This window comes from Nicotiana attenuata, unplaced genomic scaffold (genome assembly GCF_001879085.1).
Source record: "Nicotiana attenuata strain UT unplaced genomic scaffold, NIATTr2, whole genome shotgun sequence".
Classification (NCBI taxonomy): domain Eukaryota; kingdom Viridiplantae; phylum Streptophyta; class Magnoliopsida; order Solanales; family Solanaceae; genus Nicotiana; species Nicotiana attenuata.
Genome location: NW_017673541.1, coordinates 7,951 through 30,190, shown reverse-complemented (window position 1 = coordinate 30,190; position 22,240 = coordinate 7,951). Strand labels below are relative to the sequence as shown.

Here is a 22,240-nt window from a genome sequence, read left to right as displayed (position 1 = left end):
GTTTAGTTATGATTTGAGAGAAATTGGTCATGGATATGAAAAGGGAACGAAAAGGTGGTTCAGGGGTGTGTTTTTGGCGGTGAACGGAGCATCGCCGCCGGACACGGCGGAGACGGTGCCAATACTTTCGAAGATTCGAAGAGTTGGGAAGGGGATTGAAGGAAAATATTGTGGGGGTTAGAAAGGGTAGAGGAAGGGGAATTCATGGTGTAATTTTCAGGGTATTTGGAGGTTGGCCGCCGGCAGAGACGATTTCCGGCTGGCGCGAAGGCGGAGGGCGGCGGCGACATGATACGAGGAGGAGAGATATGTTTTTTAGGGTTTTAAAATTTTTAGGACACTTTTATTTAATATGGAGATTGAGCCTGGGCCGTTAGGTCATGGAGATGGACGGCTGGGATTGATTGAACACTTAACTGATTCAAAACGACGTAGTTTTGGGGACTTGGACCGGGTAGGGGTTAGTTTGGGGCCTGGGCTGGACTGGGTTGCTATTGGGCATGGGAAAAGGGTTTTTTGGGCTGGTTAATTTGACTGAAATGGCCCAATTTGGGTCCTATATTAATCAACCCTCTTTTAATGCCTTCTTTCTTTCTTTTGTTTTCCTTTTTTTATTTGTTTTTATTTAGCTCATTTTCTGATTTTCATTTTTTTATTTTTGATTTTATTAAATGCTAAATTAAAATGCAAACTAAAACACATTAAAACTAAAAATGCAAAAAGGACCATTTTTGTTATTTTCCTTTTCCTAAAAGTAACTCAACTACTAATTAATCCTAAATTATGAAATTAAATTCTAAATGAAAATGCCAAGTATTTTGTATTTACTAATTAAAATGCACAAACAAAATGCAAACAATTAACACAAAATAACACAAAATTCACAAAATTGCCAAATAATGAAAGAAATCATTTTGTTTGAATTTTTTGGGAATAATTCATGTAGGGCAAAAATCACATGCTCACAGTACATGAGAAGAATTATCATGTCCATGATCTTGAGTTAGCTGCTATTGTTCACGCCTTGAATATATGGTGTCATTATTTGTACGGCATGCCTTGTGAGATTTATACTGATCATCGGAGTTTGCAGCATCTATTCAAGCAGAAGGACCTTAATTTGCGCTAGAGGAGATGACTAGAGCTGCTGAAGAATTATGATATCACTATCTTGTATCACCTGGGCAAGGCCAATGTGGTGGCCGATGCTTTGAGCCGCCGGGCAGAGAGTTTGGGGAGTTTGGCTTATTTACCAGCAGCAGAGAGGCCTATGGCGATGGATGTTCAGGCCTTAGCCAGCCAGTTTGTGAGATTGGATCTTTCGGAGCCCAACCGGGTTATAGCTTGCGTGGTCTCTCGGTCTCCTTGTTTGATCGTATCTGAGAGCGTCAGTTTGATGACCCTCATTTTCTTGTCCTCAAGGACAAGGTGTTGCATGGCGATGCTCAAGATGTGACTATAGGTGATGACGGAGTATTGAGTATGCAGGGTCGAGTTTGTGTACCCAATATTGATGGGCTTCAGGAGTTGATTCTAGAGGAGGCCCATAGCTCGTGGTATTCCATTCATCCGGGTGCCGCAAAGATGTATTAGGATTTGAGGCAGCACTACTGGTGGAGGCGGATGAACAAAGATATAGTTGGGTATGTAGCTCGGTGCCTTAAGTGTTAGCAGGTGAAGTATGAGCACTAGAGACTGGGTGGATTGCTTCAGCAGATAGAGATTTCGAAATGGAAGTGGGAGCAGATCACCATGGACTTCGTATCTGGGCTCCAACTGACCTTGAGGAAGTTTGAAGCCATTTGGGTTATTGTGGATTGGCTAACCAAGTCCGCGCATCTCATCCCTATGTGTACTACCTATTATTGGGAGCGGTTGGCGAAGATTTCTATCTTGGAGATTGTCCGTCTGCATGGTATTCCAGTTTCCATCATTTCAGACAGAGGTACTCAGTTCACATCGCGGTTCTGGAGAGCCTACAGCATGAGCTGGGTACTCGGGTGGATTTGCGCTAGAGGAGATGACTTGAGCTGCCGAAGGATTATGATATCACTATGTTGTATCACCTGGGCACGACCAATATGGTGGCTGATGCTTTGAGCCGCCTGGCAGAGAGTTTGGGAGTTTGGCTTATTTACCAGCAGCGGAGAGGCCTATGGCGATGGATGTTCAGGCCTTAGCCATCCAGTTTGTGAGATTGGATCTTTCGGAGCCCAGCCGGGTTCTAGCTTGCGTGGTCTCTTGGTCTTCCTTGTTTGATCGTATCCGGGAGCGTCATTTTGATGACCTCATTTTTTTGTCCTCAAGGACAAGGTGTTGCATGGCGATGCTCGAGATGTGACTATTGGTGATGATGGATTATTGAGGATGCAGGGTCGAGTTTGTGTACCCAATGTTGATGGGCTTCGGGAGTTGATTCTAGAGGAGGACCATAGTTTGTGGTATTCCATTCATCCGGGTGCCGCGAAGATGTATCAGGATTTGAGGCAGCACTACTGGTGGAGGCAGATGAAGAAAGATATAGTTGGGTTTGTAGCTCGGTGCCTTAAGTGTTAGCAGGTGAAGTATGAGCACCAGAGACCGGGTGGATTGCTTCAGTAAATAGAGATTCCGGAATGGAAGTGGGAGCAGATCACCATGGACTTCGTATCTGGGCTCCCACGGACCTTGAGGAAGTTTGATGCCATTTGGGTTATTATGGATCGGCTGACCAAGTCCACGCATCTCATCCTTGTGTGTACTAGTTATTCTTCGGAGCGCTTGGCGGGTATTTACATCTGGCAGATTGTCCGTTTGCATGGTGTTCCAGTTTCCATCATTTCAGACAGAGGTACTCAGTTCACATCGCGGTTCTGGAGAGCCTACAGCATGAGTTGGGTACTCTGGTGGAGTTAAGCACAACATTTCACCCTCAGACGGACGGACATCTGAGCGCACTATTCAAATTCTTGAGGACATGCTCCGTGCATGTGTGATTGAGTTTGGAGGTTCTTGGGATCAAATCTTGCCATTGGCCGAGTTTGCCTACAACAACATCTATCAGTCCAACATTCACATGGCACCGTATGAGGCTCTATATGGCAGGCGGTGTAGATCTCCGGTGAGTTGGTTTGAGCCGGGTGAGGCTAGATTATTGGACACAGACTTGGTGCGGGATGCCTTGGAGAAGGTTAAGGTGATTCAGGATAGACTCCGTACAGCCCAGTCCAGACAGAAGAGTTATGCGGACCAGAAGGTTCGTGATGTTTCCTACTTGGTTGGAGAGCAGGTTCTGCTTCGGGTTTCGCTTATGAAGGGCGTTATGTGATTTGGGAAGAAAGGGAAGCTGAGCCCGAGGTTTATTGGCCCTTTTGAGATTTTGAGTCGTGTTGGGGAGGTTTCTTACGAGCTTGCCTTACCTCCCAGCTTTGTCAGGGGTTCATTCGGTATTTCATGTCTCGATGCTCCGGAGGTATCACAGTGATCTGTCGCACGTGTTGGATTTTAGTTCAGTCCAGTTTGACAAGGATCTATCTTATGTTGAGGAGCCAGTGGCAATATTGGACAGGCAGATTAGGAAGCTGAGGTCAAAGAACATTGGATCAGTGAAGGTTCAGTGGCGGGGTCAGCCGGTCGAGGAGGCGACCTGGGAGACCGAGCAGGATATGCGTAGTCGGTACCCTAATCTTTTCACTACTTCAGGTATGTGTCCATGCTCGTTTGAGGACAAACGAATGTTTAAGTGTGGGAGGATGTAACGACCCAGCCGGTCGTTTTTAGAATTTATGCCCCGATCCCCTATTAACTGCTTTCCCCGTGTTTATTTCTGCTATTTTGAATTGGCGGGATGTTCGGTTTTGAGTTTCGGAGAATTTTGGGAAACTTAGTCCCTAAATGAGTGTTGAAGTCTTGGAAATTTGACCATGGTCGAAACAGTGTAAAGACGGCCTCGGAATGGAAATCTGATGGTTCTGTTAGCTCCGTTGGCTGATTTCGAGCTTAGAGGCGTGTTCGGATTGTGTTTTGGAGGTGCGTAGCTAATTTAGGCTTGAAATGCCGAAAGGTCGAATTTTGCAGTTTCCGGTTCGATAGTGAGATTTTGATCTGAGGGTTGGAATGGAATTCCGGAAGTTGGAGTAGCTCTGTAGTGTTGAATGTGACGTGTGCGCAAAATTTCAGGTCATTCGGATGAGGTTTGATAGACTTTTTGATCGAAAGCGTATTTTGTGAAATTTTGAGTTCTTAAGCTTGAATCCATGGTTAATTCGAGGTTTCGATGTTGTTTTAGGTATTTTAAGGATTGGTAGAAGTTTAGACAGTAGAATTAGACTTGTTTGTGCGTTTGGTTGAGGTACGGGGGGCCTCGGGATGATTTCGGATGGTTGACGGGAGGTTTTGGAATGGTTTGAAGCAGCTGAAGCTGCTGATATCTGTCATAACCGCACCTGCAGTTTGGTTTCCGCAGGTGCGGAGCCGCAGAAGCAGCGGATGAGCCGCAGAAACGGAAATGGGGAAGTTAGACAGGGACCGCAGAAGCGGTAGAAAATTCCGTAGGAGCGGTACCGCATTTGCGGATGGGGAATCGCAGATGCGGAAAATGAGTTTAAGTGAGAAGTCGCATATGCGACCCTTGTTCCGGAAAAGCACGACCGCAGAAGCGGTCCCAGGACCGTAGATGCGAAAATAGCTGGGCAGAAATATCAAATTTCGAGGGTTTAGTTTCAAAAGTTGGAAATTCGATTTGGAGTTCAGGAGAGGGCGATTTTGAGAGGAAATTGAAGAGGAGACAGTGGGTAACCATTCTTTAACCCTTTCTAGTTATATTCCATTAATCTATAGTTAGTTTCATCATTTAAATTCGGATTGGAGAAGAAAATTGGGGAAAAGTTGGAAGAAAGTTCTTAGACCTAAAATTTGACTTTTGATCGGGGATTTGACCTTAGATCTGGACAATTTTGGTATGCTTGAACTCGTGAGAGTGTGAGAATTCTGGAAATATAAATTTTACCTGATTCCGAGACGTGGGCTCGAGGTGCATTTTGGTCATTTTTCCTAATTTCGTGTATTAGCTTAGAATTTAATTGTAGAATTAGTTACTTGAAGTGTTATTTACATTATGAAATTTAATTGAACAGATTTGGGTCATTTGGAGTCGAATACTCGTGGCAAAAACATGGTTTCGGGTTGATTATTGAGCCGGTTCGAGGTAAGTGGCTTGCCTAACCTTGTGTGGCGGACTCTCCCCTTAGGATTGATACTCTGATAATTGAAATGCCTTGTATGTGAGGTGAAGAATGCGTACTTGTGCTAATTGTTGGAAATCCGGGTTTTCATTAAAAATAGTCTTAAATTGTGTTCTTCCTTTTCTTGCTTACACCGTTTGAGATTTAAGCGTGCTGTTAGTCTAGAGAAGCATGTCTAATTGATTAAATTGCTCTATATGCTTTAACTGCCTTATTTGTATTACGTGAAGCATGCTAGTTTAGAATTATCTATTTTGCCTTAGTATGAAGTTGAGCTTGATTGAGTATTCCTTTTTGCTATTGTAGTACGTTTTATTTTGGGACTACGGGAAGGCATCCCGGGAGATCCACTGTACGTTTTTATGACCGAGCTGAGGTGCGGAATACCAAGAGATCTCTGGCACGTATATTGAGGATACTAAGGGATCCTCGGGATACCAAGAGATCCCCGGGTAAATATTGAGGATACTAAGAGAACCTTGGGATACTAAGAGATCCCTGGTTATCATCCTTGTGATTGTTTTGCCTCTGTATCAGCTGTAGTTATATTTATATCCTGTGATACTTTTACTGCTGCACTTATTTATGTTGTTCTTATCTACACTGTTGAACCTTATATTTTTATTTAACCTCAGTAGGGCCTGACCTTCCTCGTCATTACCCGACCGAGGTTAGGCTTGGCACTTACTGAGTACCGTTGTGGTGTACTCATGCCGTTCCTGTGCATGTTTTTCATCTGCAGATCCAGGTACCTCTACTCTGACTTACCATCCTTGAGGCGAGGCGATTTTATAGAGACTTCGTGGTATATCTGCCGCGTTCGCAGACCGAGGAGTCTCTCTCTCCATTCTCTCTTGTTGTGATTAGCCCTTCTATCTTTACTGTTGATGTAGACTTTCCGGAGTTAGAGCGTTTTACTATATTCGTAGCTTGTGATTCATGGGTTTCCGGGTTTTGGGAGTATGTGTTAGTTTTTGAGAGTTAACGTTATGTATGCCTAGCGGCACTCTTAGACGTTGTTTATTTACTCTATCTTTGTTTTAACTTGTTTTTCTTCCGCAAATTTGGTTTATTTTCCGCATTTTAGGCTTACCTAGTCGTAGAGACTAGGTGTCGTCACGATGGTCCACGGAGGGCGAACCGGTGTCATGACAGTAGTAAAATTGTAGTTAAAATGTGTGTCACGACCTAATTCCCCAAACCCGGTTGTGATGGCGCCTCTCGTGAAGACAAGGCCAACCAACAGAACAACAACGCCTCTTTTAACAATTACTTAGCATGAATAAGTCTGAATCATAGATAATAAAATCATATTGCGGAATAAACGTGATAAAACAGGGAACCCATCCCGACTCAGCCCGAAATTGGGGTGTCACAAGTCACGAGCATCTAGAATAATTTTGATAGAACTACGGGGCCTGTAATACATAGAATAAAATCTGAAATCAAAGGGAGAAGTCTGGTGCCGCGAACGCTGGCGGTCACCTTGCTCAGCTACGATAGCAAATCCTCAACCAGCTCAAACCCGCTACAGGGTAAACCAATACCTGCATCTGCACGCGAGGTGTAGGGAGTAAAGTGAGTACTCCAACTCAGTGAGTAATAAAGGTAAACAATAACTCAGCAGCAAGAAACCACCTAAAGCAAGTCATCATGCTATATAGTACAGTGTAACCCTTTGAGAAAACAGTGAAACCGTGAAATCCTTGGAAATATCTGGGCTCAGTTTTAAAAACCTCTTTCGAAAAAATCTTTTTCCAACAGTTAAGCAAATGAATGCGAAACAGATAATGCAAGTCAGCACATGAGTCTGCCCCTCGGGCACAGCACTCCATTAACAATTAACAGCAGGGTATCAGGTAAGCAGTGCAAGAATAGCATGGATGCCAATGAAATGCGAGTGCTGGAATGTCATAACAAATAATACAAATAGGAACAAATGCACGAGTGCAATGCAATGCATATGATGGTACACTCCGGTACCCGCTGCGGCGCGCAGCCCGATCCATTTAACGTCGACGATGCTCACTAGGGGTGCGTACAGACTCCGGAGGGGCTCCTACAGCCCAAGCGCAATATCAAGCCATCTCGTGGCATCAACCAGGCCCTCGGCCTCAATATCCATATAACACCACTGCGGCGTGCAACCCGATCCATGCTTAGTGCAAAAATGCACATAAGCCACTTGGGCAACATTAAAATGATAGTTCTCAGCTCAAAACGCCAGTAAAATATTGTTTAAGTTTTCAAATCTTAGAAAGATGGCTGAGTTTGCAAACAGTATTAAAACCTTGGACCGAGATCAAATAATATGCAAAGTAATGTGAAAACAATGATATTAATCCCTGAATGATTCACATAGATGGCGCCCAAACATGGCAATCAGCCCAAATTATGATGATAGCAAGTAATTTCAGTCAAATACATAGTAATTTCATCAATCGGGACGGACCAAGTCACAATCCCCAATGGTGCTCTACCCCACGCTCGCTATCCGGCGTGCAAGTCACCTCAATACAGCACTATGATGTGCAAATCCGGGGTTTCAAACCCTCAGACTATCATTTACAATCATTACTCACCTCGAACCAGTGAAATCTCTAGCTTTCGATGCCTTTGCCCCTCAAATCGGCCTCCACGCGCGTCGAGTCTAACCAAAATCAGAGCGAATACATCACAATATGCTAAGGGAACAATACCCAATCGAAAACAATCGAAAAATATCAAGAATCTCGAAATTAGCAAAACCCGAGCCCTCGGCCCATTCTCGAAAAATTACAAAATTCACATTACCGGATTCCTCGTCTCGCCACGAGTCCATACATATCAAGAACTCCCAGATCCGAGTTCAATTGACCCATCAAATCCCCAAATCAACTCTCACACACCACATACCGATAACGAAAAATTGAAGAAGCATAAAATGGGCGAAACGGAGCGGTAACTCATGAAACGACGGGTCGGGTCATCACATCCTCCCCAACTTAAACCAACGCTCGTCCTCGAGCGTTCCCAGAGTTGTCCTAGAAGCCAACCAACAGCTGAATAACCTTACCACGCATATACCCGGGGTGATCCCACGTCACCCTATCTCATATAGGTCCGATAACACAACATAGCTGAAATTACCCAATCCAGTCTAGCCCCTAAATCATAGGACTACCCTTTCACTTCTGAAACCATCAATACGATCAAAACCTCACACCTATACTTTGAATAGTCCCGAACCAGCTGTAATAATCCATACCTGCAACCTCAGGTGAAATCACATGATATACCACAGAATCCAAGCACTCGAAACGATAACTTCTATTCACCGTAGTTACCCACAACAACCAAATACCGATAGAAAACATCTTATTTAGCTAAAGTTTCATTTCAACACTTTCATATACTGCCAACGATAAATGAAACACGCGATAGACCATAACCATTTCTCAGATCAACCATTCATGAAGCCACTTCCCTTTGACTAATACCACAACAGATTTCCAAGACGAACCTCGATATTATCCTTCTAATAAGCTGAAATCAAATCTGTTCGTATTCATTAATAACCCCAACGATCACCTCGAATCCAACACACCACTCTGGTGATATGGCACCTCGATACTGGACTAAGCCACCACTTGCATAATACACGCACCAATAAGAAACGGTCTGCACATCTTCAATCATGAAAAATGACTCAAACGAAAGAGCTGTACCTCAAGCTCATCAGTACCATCACAACACAAGGCTGAGACTCCGTCTCACATCATAGAAATAGAACAGCTGAATATACCTCGAAGGCTCACAACTCCACGTAGCCTCGCTACAATGCGCGATCATATCGAAACACTGTTACACATGAAACACCTCAAGTCACTATGATCAAAAATCGACAGCCACACACATTTTGATGTCTGGAACCAAAGCAATTCATTACATCCACGGTGAAACAAATAACATATGACTCGCAACCCGATAGGTCATAACCGATACTCCATTTACCGATCAACATCCAATTACTCTTTCCGCTCGACCTCCTCTATGAATCCCCAATAGAACCGCACCACATGTGCCCATATCCAACAAATCATAATGTCACACAGCACAGAAAAGCAACTCATAGATCTCCCCAGATCACTAGCAAGTTCAATAACGATCGAATCAACCTACCCCTCAACAACACAATTCGGGACTAACCAAGCTAACTCAAGCCAAATACGTATCCAATCAGCTTACCAACGAACTCCTTACCAAGAAGCCTGAAGTTGCTCCTTCCACTACTATAACTCCTGCCGGAGCCGTACGATACGGTGCACGGCACCAAATAAATACCGAAATCCACAATCTCGCCCGGCGACATGCCCGGCCACAAGAAACGCATCCGAAAAAGTCCCTCAATACCGGAACTGAATCAATAGTAGAAACCTCTGCACTGACATCCGCCACAAAGGCCCAATTAAGAAAAGCAATCCTTCCCAGCCGTCCACTGGTCTTCGAAATACAAACTACTCTGCTAGAACATAATCCGATGCACCTCACCATGCAACCTGTAGCATTTTCCGACATAGCCCATAGCACAATAGTCTAGAATAACCCAACACTGAGACAACCATTCTAACCCCAATATTATATCCAAAATCTAATATACCAAGCAAAGAAAGATCCACTCGGGCCTCCAAATCCCAATAGCCGCTAACGGTACCAATACACACGATCCACAACCACTACATAGTCTGTACTTGAGAACTCCCAGTCTCCAACTCCATATAACACACAAATCACTGTACCTGATCCCCAAATTCCGTTGTATGAATACATATTACACCTCGAGTACCCAATCATTCCACAAAAGATATTCTAAAATTCCCCTGTGCCATCAAACAAACTCAGATATCAGCAGTCGATCTAGCAAGAAAGCACCGTAATACTAACGTAGTATCATCAGTCTAATCACATTACCCTTTTTCCGGGACATTTACTCTCATCAAATCACTTCCGATTAGCAGCACCATTTCCTTGATTACCTGAGGCTACCCGTTGCCTAAGAATTTTATGGCCTTCCTTTCAAAACTGAACTGAAACCTCGCACACGCAAATCTCAATCCTCCACAACATACCGCGTATACCACGACATCCAAGGATAGCAAGAAAACCTTTATCTCCCTTCCGAGCCACAGACATCTACTCACTCAAGTAGTCGAGAACTCCCATGTATCCCATCTAGAAGAAAAATCAGTACACATTCCATGCTTCGCATGCCCATAGAAGATATATACATCTCCAAACCACGGTAAAACTCAACAAAAACTCTCTCCCAATTCTATTTGCACAAGCTAAACTGCCAGGACTGAATCCTTCTATCCAAACCAGGCTAAGCAAGCTGCCAGAACTCAAGAGCATTGCTACAAAATGCCTGTAAGGCTCATTACCTCGAACACATACGAAGAATTAATCATACCCTTACCATACCGACTCTGTCTACTACCAACCTATTCCATTTATCAAATTTCCCTTCTGATTCATCATCAACTTGATATTCCTCCTTGTTGTAGCACCACAATACCTCAACCCAGGTTTACCACACGAGACTCGAACATAAGACCACACTGTCTATGACCCATAGGCCACCGAATACTCCCTCAAATGTTCCCAGAAATACCACATTCCAAAATACTTTACTTTGAATAACTTCCTGCGAATCTGAATTCGTTACCATTACTTTCCAGATACTGATACATAGAATCCCATAATTGACATAAAATACCACAAGTCTTAACCTTTCCGATGAAAACACTGTCTCTGACCACATACACAACCTTGAGACACCTGATTGTTACATGTAGAATCTTGAACACAATAAAACCATTCTCGAGAGTCATTCACTCTTATTCAAACTGCAAATTACCTGACTTAACGAACAGAGCCACTCTTGCCTTATTAGCACTCTAACACCGCAGGATATGATCTCATTCCAATACAAACAACCATCTTCCTTCTCTATACACTGAGCATTCTTTATCAACAACAGCTCAAGACATCCTATTATTTTCTCACATCTACGAAGCACCATATAACCTTTGTCAAAATTTTGCTTCATTCGTGCCATCCTCGGCTCAATTTCTGCAACCAGGACTGATCCGCCAGCATACCTCGAAATAGAACCAACATAGCACATGACCGTGCGATCAGTTAATCAACAGCAACCTCCCCAACTTGGTTCGAAGCCATATATTAGGACACACTCAATAACCCATAATGCTTCTACTCTAATGATGCCACAATACCATAGTGATATTAAACACAAATCATTTACAAGTTTGTGAAAACACAGATCATCTAGTACTGTAATCCTCTACACTTCTCGCATCCATCTCTACATCAGTTGAGTACACTCTCTTAAGCGTCCGAATTGTCGAATTTCAACACGTACCCTTCAATTACACATGAGATCTTCTAACATACGCATAAGGATCATACCACTTAAGAACACTCCGCAGGAGATAACCCACTTGCTTTGCCTCAATTTAGTACTTCAGCATACCTTCCACCATCATATACGTTACACAGTCATTTAGTCTTCCTAGGTCTGAACTCATACCGCCACATGTAATGCACTTCACTTCCCAACTAGGAGATACGAAAATATTCTTCACGCGCCCATAACTCGGGGCTACACAACAAATCACAATAGGAATCGAACACTTATCAATTCATCTACAATCTAACAGACTTCTTCGTCACTACCAAGGCATATAGATACATCTCGCAGTACTAACATACCCATCACATGGATATCCAACCGCCGTTCCGGCTAATAAGGACAATGCCGAACATATAAGTTTAAAACACTTGCTCACACAATCAGCACCTCGGTGCTCAAGCCATAGGCAAAGATCCGGCCTCAAGTCCTCCAGACTAGCCCAACATCAAACTCACGGAGATCACATCTCGCCCCTTGATCGGGGAATCACAAGCCATTAAGGAACATCTGATATTGAGCGCTCACGTGCGCATACAGACGTGTGGAAGGAATTTCAAGGGTTACATCTCAAGCTGAAGTAAGTACGCACGATAAGAATTCCAAGAAAGTGATGTTTTCCTAAAGGTTTTGCAGCCTCTCGAGGATAAATACAAACGTCTCCGTACCGATCCGCGAGACTCTACTAAACCTGCTCATGACTCGTGAGACCTAGTAACCTAGGCTCTGATACCAACTATCACGACCCAATTCCCCAAACCCGATCGTGATGGTGCCTCTCGTGAAGACAAGGCCAGCCAAAAGAACAACAACGCCTCTTTTAACAATTACTTAGCATGAATAAGTCTGAATCATAGATAATAAAATCATATTGCGGAATAAACGTGATAAAATAGGGAACCTATCCCGACTCAGCCCGAAATTGGGGTGTCACAAGTCACGAGCATCTAGAAGAATTTTTGATAGAACTAAGGGGCCTGTAATACATAGAATAAAATCTGAAATCAAAGGGAGAAGTCCGATGCCGCGAACGCTGGCGGTCACCTTGCTCAGCTACGATAGCAAATCCTCAACCAGCTCAAACCCGCTATCGGATAAACCAATACCTGCATCTGCACGCGAGGTGCAGAGAGTAAAGTGAGTACTCAAACTCAGTGAGTAATAAAGGTAAATAATAACTGAGCAGCAAGAAACCACGTAAAGCAAGTCATCATGCTATATAGTACAGTGTAACCCTTTGAGAAAACAGTAAACCCGTGAAATCCTTGGAAATATCTGGGCTCAATGTTAAAAACCTCTTTCGAAAATATCTTTTTCCAACAGTTAAGCAAATGAATACGAAACAGATAGTGCAAGTCAGCTCATGAGTCAGCCCCTCGGGCACAGCACTCCATTAATAATTAACACCAGGGTATCAGGTAAGCAGTGCAAGAATAGCATGGATGCCAATGAAATGCGAGTGCTGGAATGTCATGACAAATAATACTAATAGGAACAAATGTATGAGTGCAATGCAATGCAAATGACGGTACACTCCGGTACCCGTTGCGGCGCGCAGCCCGATCCATTTAATGTCGACGGCGCTCACTGGGGGTGTGTACAGAATCTGGAGAGGATCCTACAGCCCAAGCGCAATATCAAGCCATCTCGTGGCATCAACCAGGCCCTCGGCCTCAATATCCATATAACACCGTTGCGGCGTGCAGCCCGATCCATGCTCAGTCCAAAAATGCACATAAGCCACTAGGGCAATATTAAAGTGATAGTTCTCAGCTAAAAACGCCAGTAAAATATTGTTTAAGTTTTCAAATCTTAAAAAGATGGCTGAGTTTGCAAACAGTATTAAAACCTTGGACCAAGATCAAATAATATGCAAAGTAATGCGAAAACAATGATATCAATCCCTGAAGGATTCACATAGATGGCACGAAGCCCAAACATGGCAATCAACCCAAATTATGATGATAGCAAGTAGTTTCACTCAAATACGTAGTAATTTCATCAATTGGGACGGACCAAGTCACGATCCCCAATGGTGCTCTACCCCACGCTCGCTATCTGGCGTGCAAGTCACCTCAATACAACACTATGATGTGCAAATCCGGGGTTTCAAACCCTCAGACTATCATTTACAATCATTACTCACCTCGAACCGGTGAAATCTCTAGCTCTCGATGCCTTTGCCCCTCAAATTGGCCTCCACGCGTGTCGAATCTAACCAAAATCAGAGTGAATACATCACAATATGCTAAGAGAACAATACCCAATCGAAAACAATCGAAAAGTATCAAGAATCTCGAAATTAGCAAAACCCGAGCCCCGGGCCCACTTCTCGAAAAATTACAAAATTTACATTACCGGATTTCTCGTCTCGCCACGAGTCCATACATATCAAGAACTCCCAAATCCGAGTTCAATTGACCCATCAAATTCCCAAATCAACTCTCACACACCACATACCGATAACGAAACATGAAGAAGCATAAAATGGGGGAAACGGAGCGGTAAAATGACGGGTCGGGTCGTCACAATGTGTAGGTGTAGTGGGTTTGTAGTAAAGTTGTAGATAATATGTTACCTTAGAACAAGTTAGTTGAAACATATTTGTAGCAGATTTCTGCTACAGTTATTTTACCTTTGGTTTTGTTATTTTTGTCCATGAAATTACTATTTTAAGTCAAAAACTCTATGGAGATCCTTTTTGGTTCAAAATTGTTAGTATTTTATTCTACTACTTTTATTTTTTGTTGTTACCCCTTGTTTTTATTATTTATTTTTACCAGTTGTGAACAAGATAATACAAGTCCGGAAGAAGATGAATTAGTTGTCATTTTCTGTAGGGAAAATGTAGTAGTTAAATTTTTTAGCTGCAGTTGATTTTGTAGAAAGTTTGTAGACAAATTGTTACTTATGAGCAAGCTTGAAATTTAATTTTAGCAGATTTGTGCTACAATTATTTTACCCTATGTTTTGTTATTTTATCCCGGATACTAATGCTAACAATAGAAAATATTCTGCTATTTTTATCTTGATTAGTTGAAAATTATTAGTACTTGATCTCATTAACGTTAGCATAAAACTCCTTTAGAACTTAATTATTATGTAGTTATTCTGTCAAACGCCGGATTATGCAGTTATTTTGTAGATTTTTCGTAGATAACTTGTAAAAATTATTGTTCACTAATGATTTGTGATATAAATAATAAGTAGTTGTGTGCTATAGATATAAATCATTCATAATCCAATCAAGTTATGAAAGTCTGAACTCAATACAGTCAGTAACTAAACAAAACATATTCAAACCAACTACATTAAGAGTTGAAATCATTTCATTATAGGAAACAGTCTTCACTTAATATATCAACACAATTACACCTCAACTATAATTCTCCTGAACACCTCAACACTTTTTATCAAATAATCTGTTGGCTATATCATATTTTATTTCTTCTTGGGAGCAGTCTTGGAAGTTCTTTTGTTATGCCCTTCTATTCCACAGTTGCCACAATAAACTTTGTACTTCTTTGCATTTACTTCATCATGTATTTTGTATCTTTATTTTTGAGGTTTTCCTAGCTGTCTTTTCTTGGTAGGTGAATTTACAACTTCTTCAACTATATGTTGTGGCATATTCCATTTTCTTTCATCAGGTAGCGGGTCTATTGGTATTTCATAAGTATGCAAGAGGCTCTCCCTCGTGTAATAAGGAGAACAATATTTTTCATAAGACTCATCCCTGTGCCTTAAAGCAGCCAAAGCATGTGGACAAGGAAGTTCATCAAGCTGAAATTGTTCACAACTACATCTCTTGTTTTCAAGACAAACAATATAGCACCTCACACCATCTAGCACTGTATAGATGTAAGATGTTGAAGCCCTCACCTACAATTACATTACAATCACACAACAAATTATCAGCAACATATACAAAATAACAACAATTATCCAGCAATTTATCTACAATACCTATTTATATTTTAGTTTGATGCAATAATTAATCAGATGTTATTGGATATGGCTTACTTTAAGCTCCTGCGACAATGTTCGGTTGTCCTCCAACTCTTTGTTGAATTTAAACCCAAGGTATGTGAATGTACCATTTGCTTTCAGTAACTTATCATTAGTCCATCGTTCAAGAAGAGTTCTCATGTACTCTAGTAGTTCTACTATCGACAGCTCTCTTGCATCTTTTGTTACCGCATCCAATGACTCTACAATGTGTGATGTCATAGTCCAAGTTCTGTTCACCATAGCATGTACTCGTGACCATCTTTGATAGCCAATATCGTATAAGTATGCTTTAACACGCGTGTCGATCTCTTCAATCTTTGACATTCTTTCATTAAATTCATCAAGCGTGTATTATTGTGCCGTGGAAAAGTATAATTCGCTTAACTTTAGATGACCTTTCTTGAACTTTGACCTTATATTTGTCCAAATATGCCACATGCAAGAATAATGTGACATGCCGGTATAAACAATAGATATTGCCTTCATGATACTCTCATTCCGATCAGAAACAACGCACATATTTGGTCTTTCACCATATGCATATTTGAATTGCTCAAAAATCACTTCCATGATGCCTCATTTTCTGAATCAACAACAGCATATGCGAGTGGTAATATGCTACCTATTATATGTGGCGAAAAGGAATTCAATATCCATCATAAAACTGTAGATAAAAAAAAATACATACAAACAACAAATTTTCTACAATATATCTACGATACCTGCTGCATCCATTTTGATAGTTGTTAGCATTATTCCCCTGTATGCTGACTTCAAGAAGGTCCCATCAACTAATACAACTGGATTATAATATTTTCAACCATTGATTGACATACTAATCGCAACAAATGCATTCAAGAAATAGCTATCATCGGTCTTCTTCAATTTAACTACAGACCCCGGATAAGTTTTCTCCAAAATATACAAATAACTAGGCAATCGATTGTAGGAGTCAACAGGATGACCTCTCAAAAATTTTAAAGCCTTTTCCTTTGCTCTCCAAGCTTGTATGTATGTTAAGTTTACGCCGTGTACAATCAACATATCAGTTTGTATGTCTTCTGTTGTGTAAACTGTCTTAGAATCAGCATATTTTGGTATAACCATGCTACCCACTACCATGGAAGTAGGTTTGCATTGTATGTAGGTATTGTCCATCAAAGAGCATGCGTGCAAGCTGTTGAATTTTCGAACCTTGAACATTATTGAATCATTATGCTGGTGGACTTGAAGTGCCATGTACAATCTTCCCCAACACATACCAGGCAGTAGCTACAGAATAAAAACAATTTAAGCAATGGTATGAAAAATTTAGATACACAAAAAAAAGGCTGTTTAATCATGAAAATATTATATTTGACAATTTATATACAAAAAAACTACAAATTATTTACAATTTGTATACAAAGATATTACAAAAGCTGAAGAACAAAAAAAATACAAATAAACTACAAAATAAAAAAGACATGATCTTTGACCATTGAAATTATCTTACCTTCTAGCACTAGATCTTTTCACCCTAAATTAGAACTCGTTCATGACAGAATAGTGCTTCATTGCACTAGCAATTGTTTGCTTGTCTTTGTATACTTGGCCTAATTCAATATCAATTGGTGTATTTTTTGTAATGATTATACTTTCATATTCCACTATCTCAGGAGATGTTGGCATATCAATCAACTTCAGTGTTTCAGATGAACCCGCAATTAATTAAAGCTAAATACTGTTATGATATATATTGTAGATATTTTGTAGAATAATTGTAGAACAATAAAATCCAGGATGTACATATTCATACCAATTGATATACACATGTTATGTAGTTTATATTTAGAAATATTATAGAAAAAAATTATAGAAGAAATGAAATTCAATACTTATTTTGATCTACACATGTTATGTAGTTTTTTGTAGAAATATTGTAGCACGCATGAGATAAAACAAATTTCACCACTGGTATAACAGATCNGACTTTATTTGGTTGTAATGTAGGCTATGGGACGGGTAGGATACATTTAGATATAAGAGTGACTACACCTCCCTAAGCACTTTAATACATACATTTTAACATTTAAACCCCATACTTATGTCAAACCAAAATTCCACCTTCACATCAATGTAAATTACCCATTCTTCTTTAAGCACACTTACGTCAAGAGCCACCACTTATCAAGGAATTTTTTTTTCCACAACAATCCAACTATATTTTTTTTCAATTCAAGTGGCTCTTCCTTTTTCAAAACAGTGCACCTTTCTCCTTATTCAATAACATTATTTTCTTAGAATGGAAGTACTGCATGAATCTGAGGGACTAATTTTGACTAAGCGGAAATTCACCCTTGATTTGTTGGCTAAATTTGGTGCTCCTATCAAAGACCCGACCTTGTATCGACATTTGTTGGGCAAATTGAACTATTTTACCCATACAAGGCCGGATTTTCTTTCACCGTACAATATTTAAGCCAATATATGTTGGATCTACTGGTTCCTCACATGCAAGCAACCCTTCCTGTCCTTCGATATTTATCAAAGGATCCTGGGCTAGGCCTATTTATGTCTTCTTCCCTTTCGTATTAATTGTTGGACTTTTGTGACTCTAATTGGGAAACGTGCTCAAAATCGCACAAATGTGTCAGTAGTTTCTACATATCGCCTGGATCTTTTCCTATTTCCTAGAAACACAAGAACATATCCAATTTCTCTTAGCTCTGTAGAAGCTGAGTATCGCTCCATTCGACGTATGGTCGCCGATCTCACCTGGTTAGTCAGGCTCTTTGATGATTTGCCTATTCCGATATCTCTTCCGGTGCCTCTTCACTCTAATAGACAAGCCGCAATTCACGTAGCTAAAAATTTCGTCTTTGACGAAAGAACGAAGCACGTGGAGCTTGACTTAATTTTGTTTGTCAACAGTTCATGGCAGGTTTGATTTCTCTCTCATTTGCTCGCTCCTCTTCTCAGCTCGCCGATTTGTTCACAAAACCTCTTACTAGCCTATTTCATTACCGATTGTTGGGCAAGCCTGGAGTACTTTCATCCCTCTCCAACTTGAGAGGGGGTGTTGGTGATGAAAATGGCAATAATGGAGTTTCTCAAATCTATTTCGAAGGTTGTAAGGAAGGAAAGGGTTTAGGTAAGATTTGGACCAAACTATGTGTTATGTCTGAACTCTAACATATGGGTTGGAAAGTTTTGAGCTCCAGCTATTTTACTTCATTTTGGGCTTTTCATCTTGGGCCTACTAGAAAGCCGTGGAAAGAAGATTCAGAAATTAAGTTATAAATATTATTTTTTGCTTATCTGTATTCATCTTCGAGTTTGTTATATTTAAGCTAATAATTTAGATACAGGTAGCATAGGCCCTTATTTTAGATTCCATTCTTGTTGTTTATATACACAATCTGTACAGCACAGAATTCATGCAATACAGGAAAAAGAGAATTTTCTCAATCATTCTTCTTCCTATTTTGTCAATTTTATGCATGTTGCTTATGGAAATCAAAGAAGTCCTTCATAAAACACCTTCCCGTGAAAAAACTGCATACGTGGTTTGTTCATTTTGATTTCATTCATGAATTTACTTTCCTTTTTTTTCTTCCTTCTTTTTTTCGGAGGGAGGGGAGGTGGTTTCAAATTATGCCTTTTCAACAAGTAAAAAGTTGTCGAAAAATATCATTTCGTAAAAGCTTAGAAGTATCAAATATCTCAAGACATTTGTCGAGGGAATGCTTATGAGCATTTAGACGAGATTGGATTCTTGAGATATATATACTCCTAGTAAGAAGTAGGGGGTGAACGTTCGGTACTTCAGTACGGTATTTAAGAACTACGGTAGGGTACTTCGGTATTCGGCAAATCAATTGTGCATATTGTTTGGCTCAAAAGTTAATGATGTACTTTGTAAGCGATAAAACAATCAGAAAATAGAGAAGGGGTAAATCGTAATCAAATATAATAAGCCTAGAGATGCAAAGATGATAATGGAAGTTGTAGATCTATTATTGCAAAGTGACAATGTATGTTCATAAGATATTTTCGTCAGAAGTAGTGATATAGAGAGAGAAAGACAGAAAATGAGAGAGTTGTATTGGATCAGATGCCCCCTTTTACAATTTGGAGGTCTCCTTTATATAATAGGAGACCTTCCTCGAAAGAATTAAAAAGTTACAAAGATAGGTAACGTCTCCCTAGTGTAGACGCTGAGTTCTAAACGACGACGCTTTGGTCCTCAAGGACGAGTCGTACCCGCTACGTTGGTCGGCGTACACTCATTGGGCGTACCCACTGGCGTAGAGATACCGAGGGTCAAATTTGACCCTATACAGTTAGTCCCTCCGCTCGTTGGAGACGCGTTTGGTGGGCGTCTTCGGCGGGCGGAAATGCGAACCTCGTCTTAGGAGAATTTGACCTCGACCGGGGGGCGAAAATATGAATGAAGTGAAACATATGATGCTGTTGAGCCGCTGACGCGTGGCTTCCTTTTTGGGAATGATGTCATCGCCTGTATGCATCATCATTATATTTGCCCCCGAGGCGGTTCAGAGGATGAAGTGACGTTTTGGTTTCCGACGCACGTTTTGAATCATGACTCTTCGATTCCTGTGCAATTTATCCTTATAAGTATGAGAAAGGTTTGATCTGATTCCACTTTCAAGCCTCTAAAAAGTATTTTCTGATACACCCTTTTGCCTTTCTTTCCTGTAACCGTTATTTCGTGAGGGACTTTCCCACTTCTGTTGAAACCACACTTCCTATTGTCAGTGCTTCGTTTCTCAAGTAGTATAATTATGGCAAAACGCGGACAAAATAATAAAAAGGCCAAGGATAATGCCCGTCTAGGGTTCCGCCATCTTCTGGCGGTGAAGGGGAAAAGGCGGAGAAGGCCCTTGTTCCTCTCAGCATAGACAATGTCCTTCCGAAGGAGATGCACGTTCGCAGGGATTTTCTGACTAAAAGCCCTGATCTTCCCTGGGAGCACAGCATTTTTCTACAACCCCATTTAGACGAGCTGCGAAGGACGCACCGTATTCCGGACCACGTGGACATGGTTCCGGCCGGGACGGATTATGCCAATGTGCACCGGCCTGGATATTGCGCCTTCTACGAGTACCCGCTCTTCATCGGTTATGACCTTCCAGTCTATACTCTGGCGGAGGAGCTTTGCCGTTTTTACAATGTGTGTCCGGCCCAGCTTACTCCTTATACTTTGAAGGTGTGTCGCATCATGACCACCTATGCGGCCAGGGCTGGGTGCAGCGTCTAAGTCCACCACCTCTTACAGTTGTTCAGCGCTGGTTACCTGAGGGGTACCATGCTACAGTTGAAAGGTCGTGGCGCAAAGGGCTTGGTCGTTCAAGCCGATAATAAGCCCAACCGCCGTTTTTGGCGTAAATATTTCTATATCAGGACGGAGCACCTGGTGTCGAATCCCGAGGGTTTCCCGGAAAAATTGAATCCAGAACGTAAGTATTTCTATTTGTAAATTTCAGTGCCGCTTGCGCTTTCGACCATACGGCCATGGTGACCTTTGTTTTTCTTTCTTCTCTTTTTTATTCGCAGCGAGGGCTTCTCCACCCCAGCTCGTTGATGACATTAAATCGTGGGTGGGAAGAATAACACCTTATGCGAAGGAGTGCCGTACCTGGGCTGCCTTTCTTCGACAGTACGGCCCGTCAGGTAATTCTTTGGCTACGGTTTGGGGATTCCTTACGTGTTCGTTACCTGACTTGTTCGTGTTTGGCAGGTCGGAGCGCCCCTAAGAAGAAGAAAAAGAGAGTCGTCATCCTACCTGGGGCGGGGACCGATTCTGAAGGTGGATACATACCCTGCGGTTCGCCCAGTGATGACGCCACGGAGGTTCCTCAACCGCTGCCTGTGGCGGCGTCCGCGAGGGGAGCGACTCCTTCGATGCCATCCCCTCGGATTGTGGAGGGGTCCTCTAATAGTGAGGAGACGCCGGAAAGAAAGAGACGTCGGTTGATAACCGGCAAGGGGGTAGCCACGGTAGATGAGGGGGCGAGTGAGCCTCGTCGGGAGTCAAGGCCTGTTTTTATGGCGGATGCCATCCGTTCTGGGAGGTCGGCTCCCCAAAGGGGGGCTGTTCCTGACGCCAGGCCAACGCGCATTCCGGAAATCGGCTCGTCGGCTGCCGTTGGAGGGGCGGATGATGGTGCCGAGAGGGTGGGCCCTGAGGTCGCCCAGGCAGATGCAGAAGCGTCAACGCGGGGTCCGGCCCGTGTTGGGATGGCGGTAGGTAGATCCAACCGTTGAATTCTGATCCCGGGGGGGTATAACCTGTTGCAACACAGCGAGCAGGCCGCAGCGGATATGACCCTACTATGTGCGGCCGCTGAGCGTGAAACGTTACAAGGGGTTAGCGACGAGGAACTATCCCGGAGGGTTGCCGGTGCGGCCTTACAGGTACTTTTCGATTCTTTTCATGTATCGTAAAATAAATTTTGATACATGCTGACTTGCCCTTCATCCTTTTCCTCTCTTTTTTAGACTCTCATTTTGGAGATAGAGAGGGGGCGGCGAG

The 22,240-nt window shown here is 42.0% G+C and overlaps 1 protein-coding gene across 1 annotated transcript; it reads right to left on the bottom strand.

Annotated features, from left to right (window-relative positions):
- Window positions 1–15,246: 15,246 nt before the first annotated feature.
- Window positions 15,247–16,026, bottom strand: LOC109216674. Its single transcript, XM_019380847.1, has 2 exons — window positions 15,715–16,026; window positions 15,247–15,573 (listed from the first exon to the last, which is right to left on the bottom strand). Exons 1-2 carry the CDS (start codon window positions 16,024–16,026, stop codon window positions 15,247–15,249), a joined length of 639 nt encoding a protein of 212 aa, XP_019236392.1.
- Between the last annotated feature and the right edge of the window lie 6,214 nt (window positions 16,027–22,240).

Excerpts from the sequence above, each read along its gene's own strand:
- LOC109216674 (XM_019380847.1), bottom strand. The coding sequence starts at position 16,026 with ATGTCAAAGATTGAAGAGATCGACACGCGTGTTAAAGCATACTTATAC. Across the intron at positions 15,574-15,714 it reads CATTGTCGCAGGAGCTTAAA|GTGAGGGCTTCAACATCTTA; the intron begins GTAAGCCATATC and ends ATGTAATTGTAG.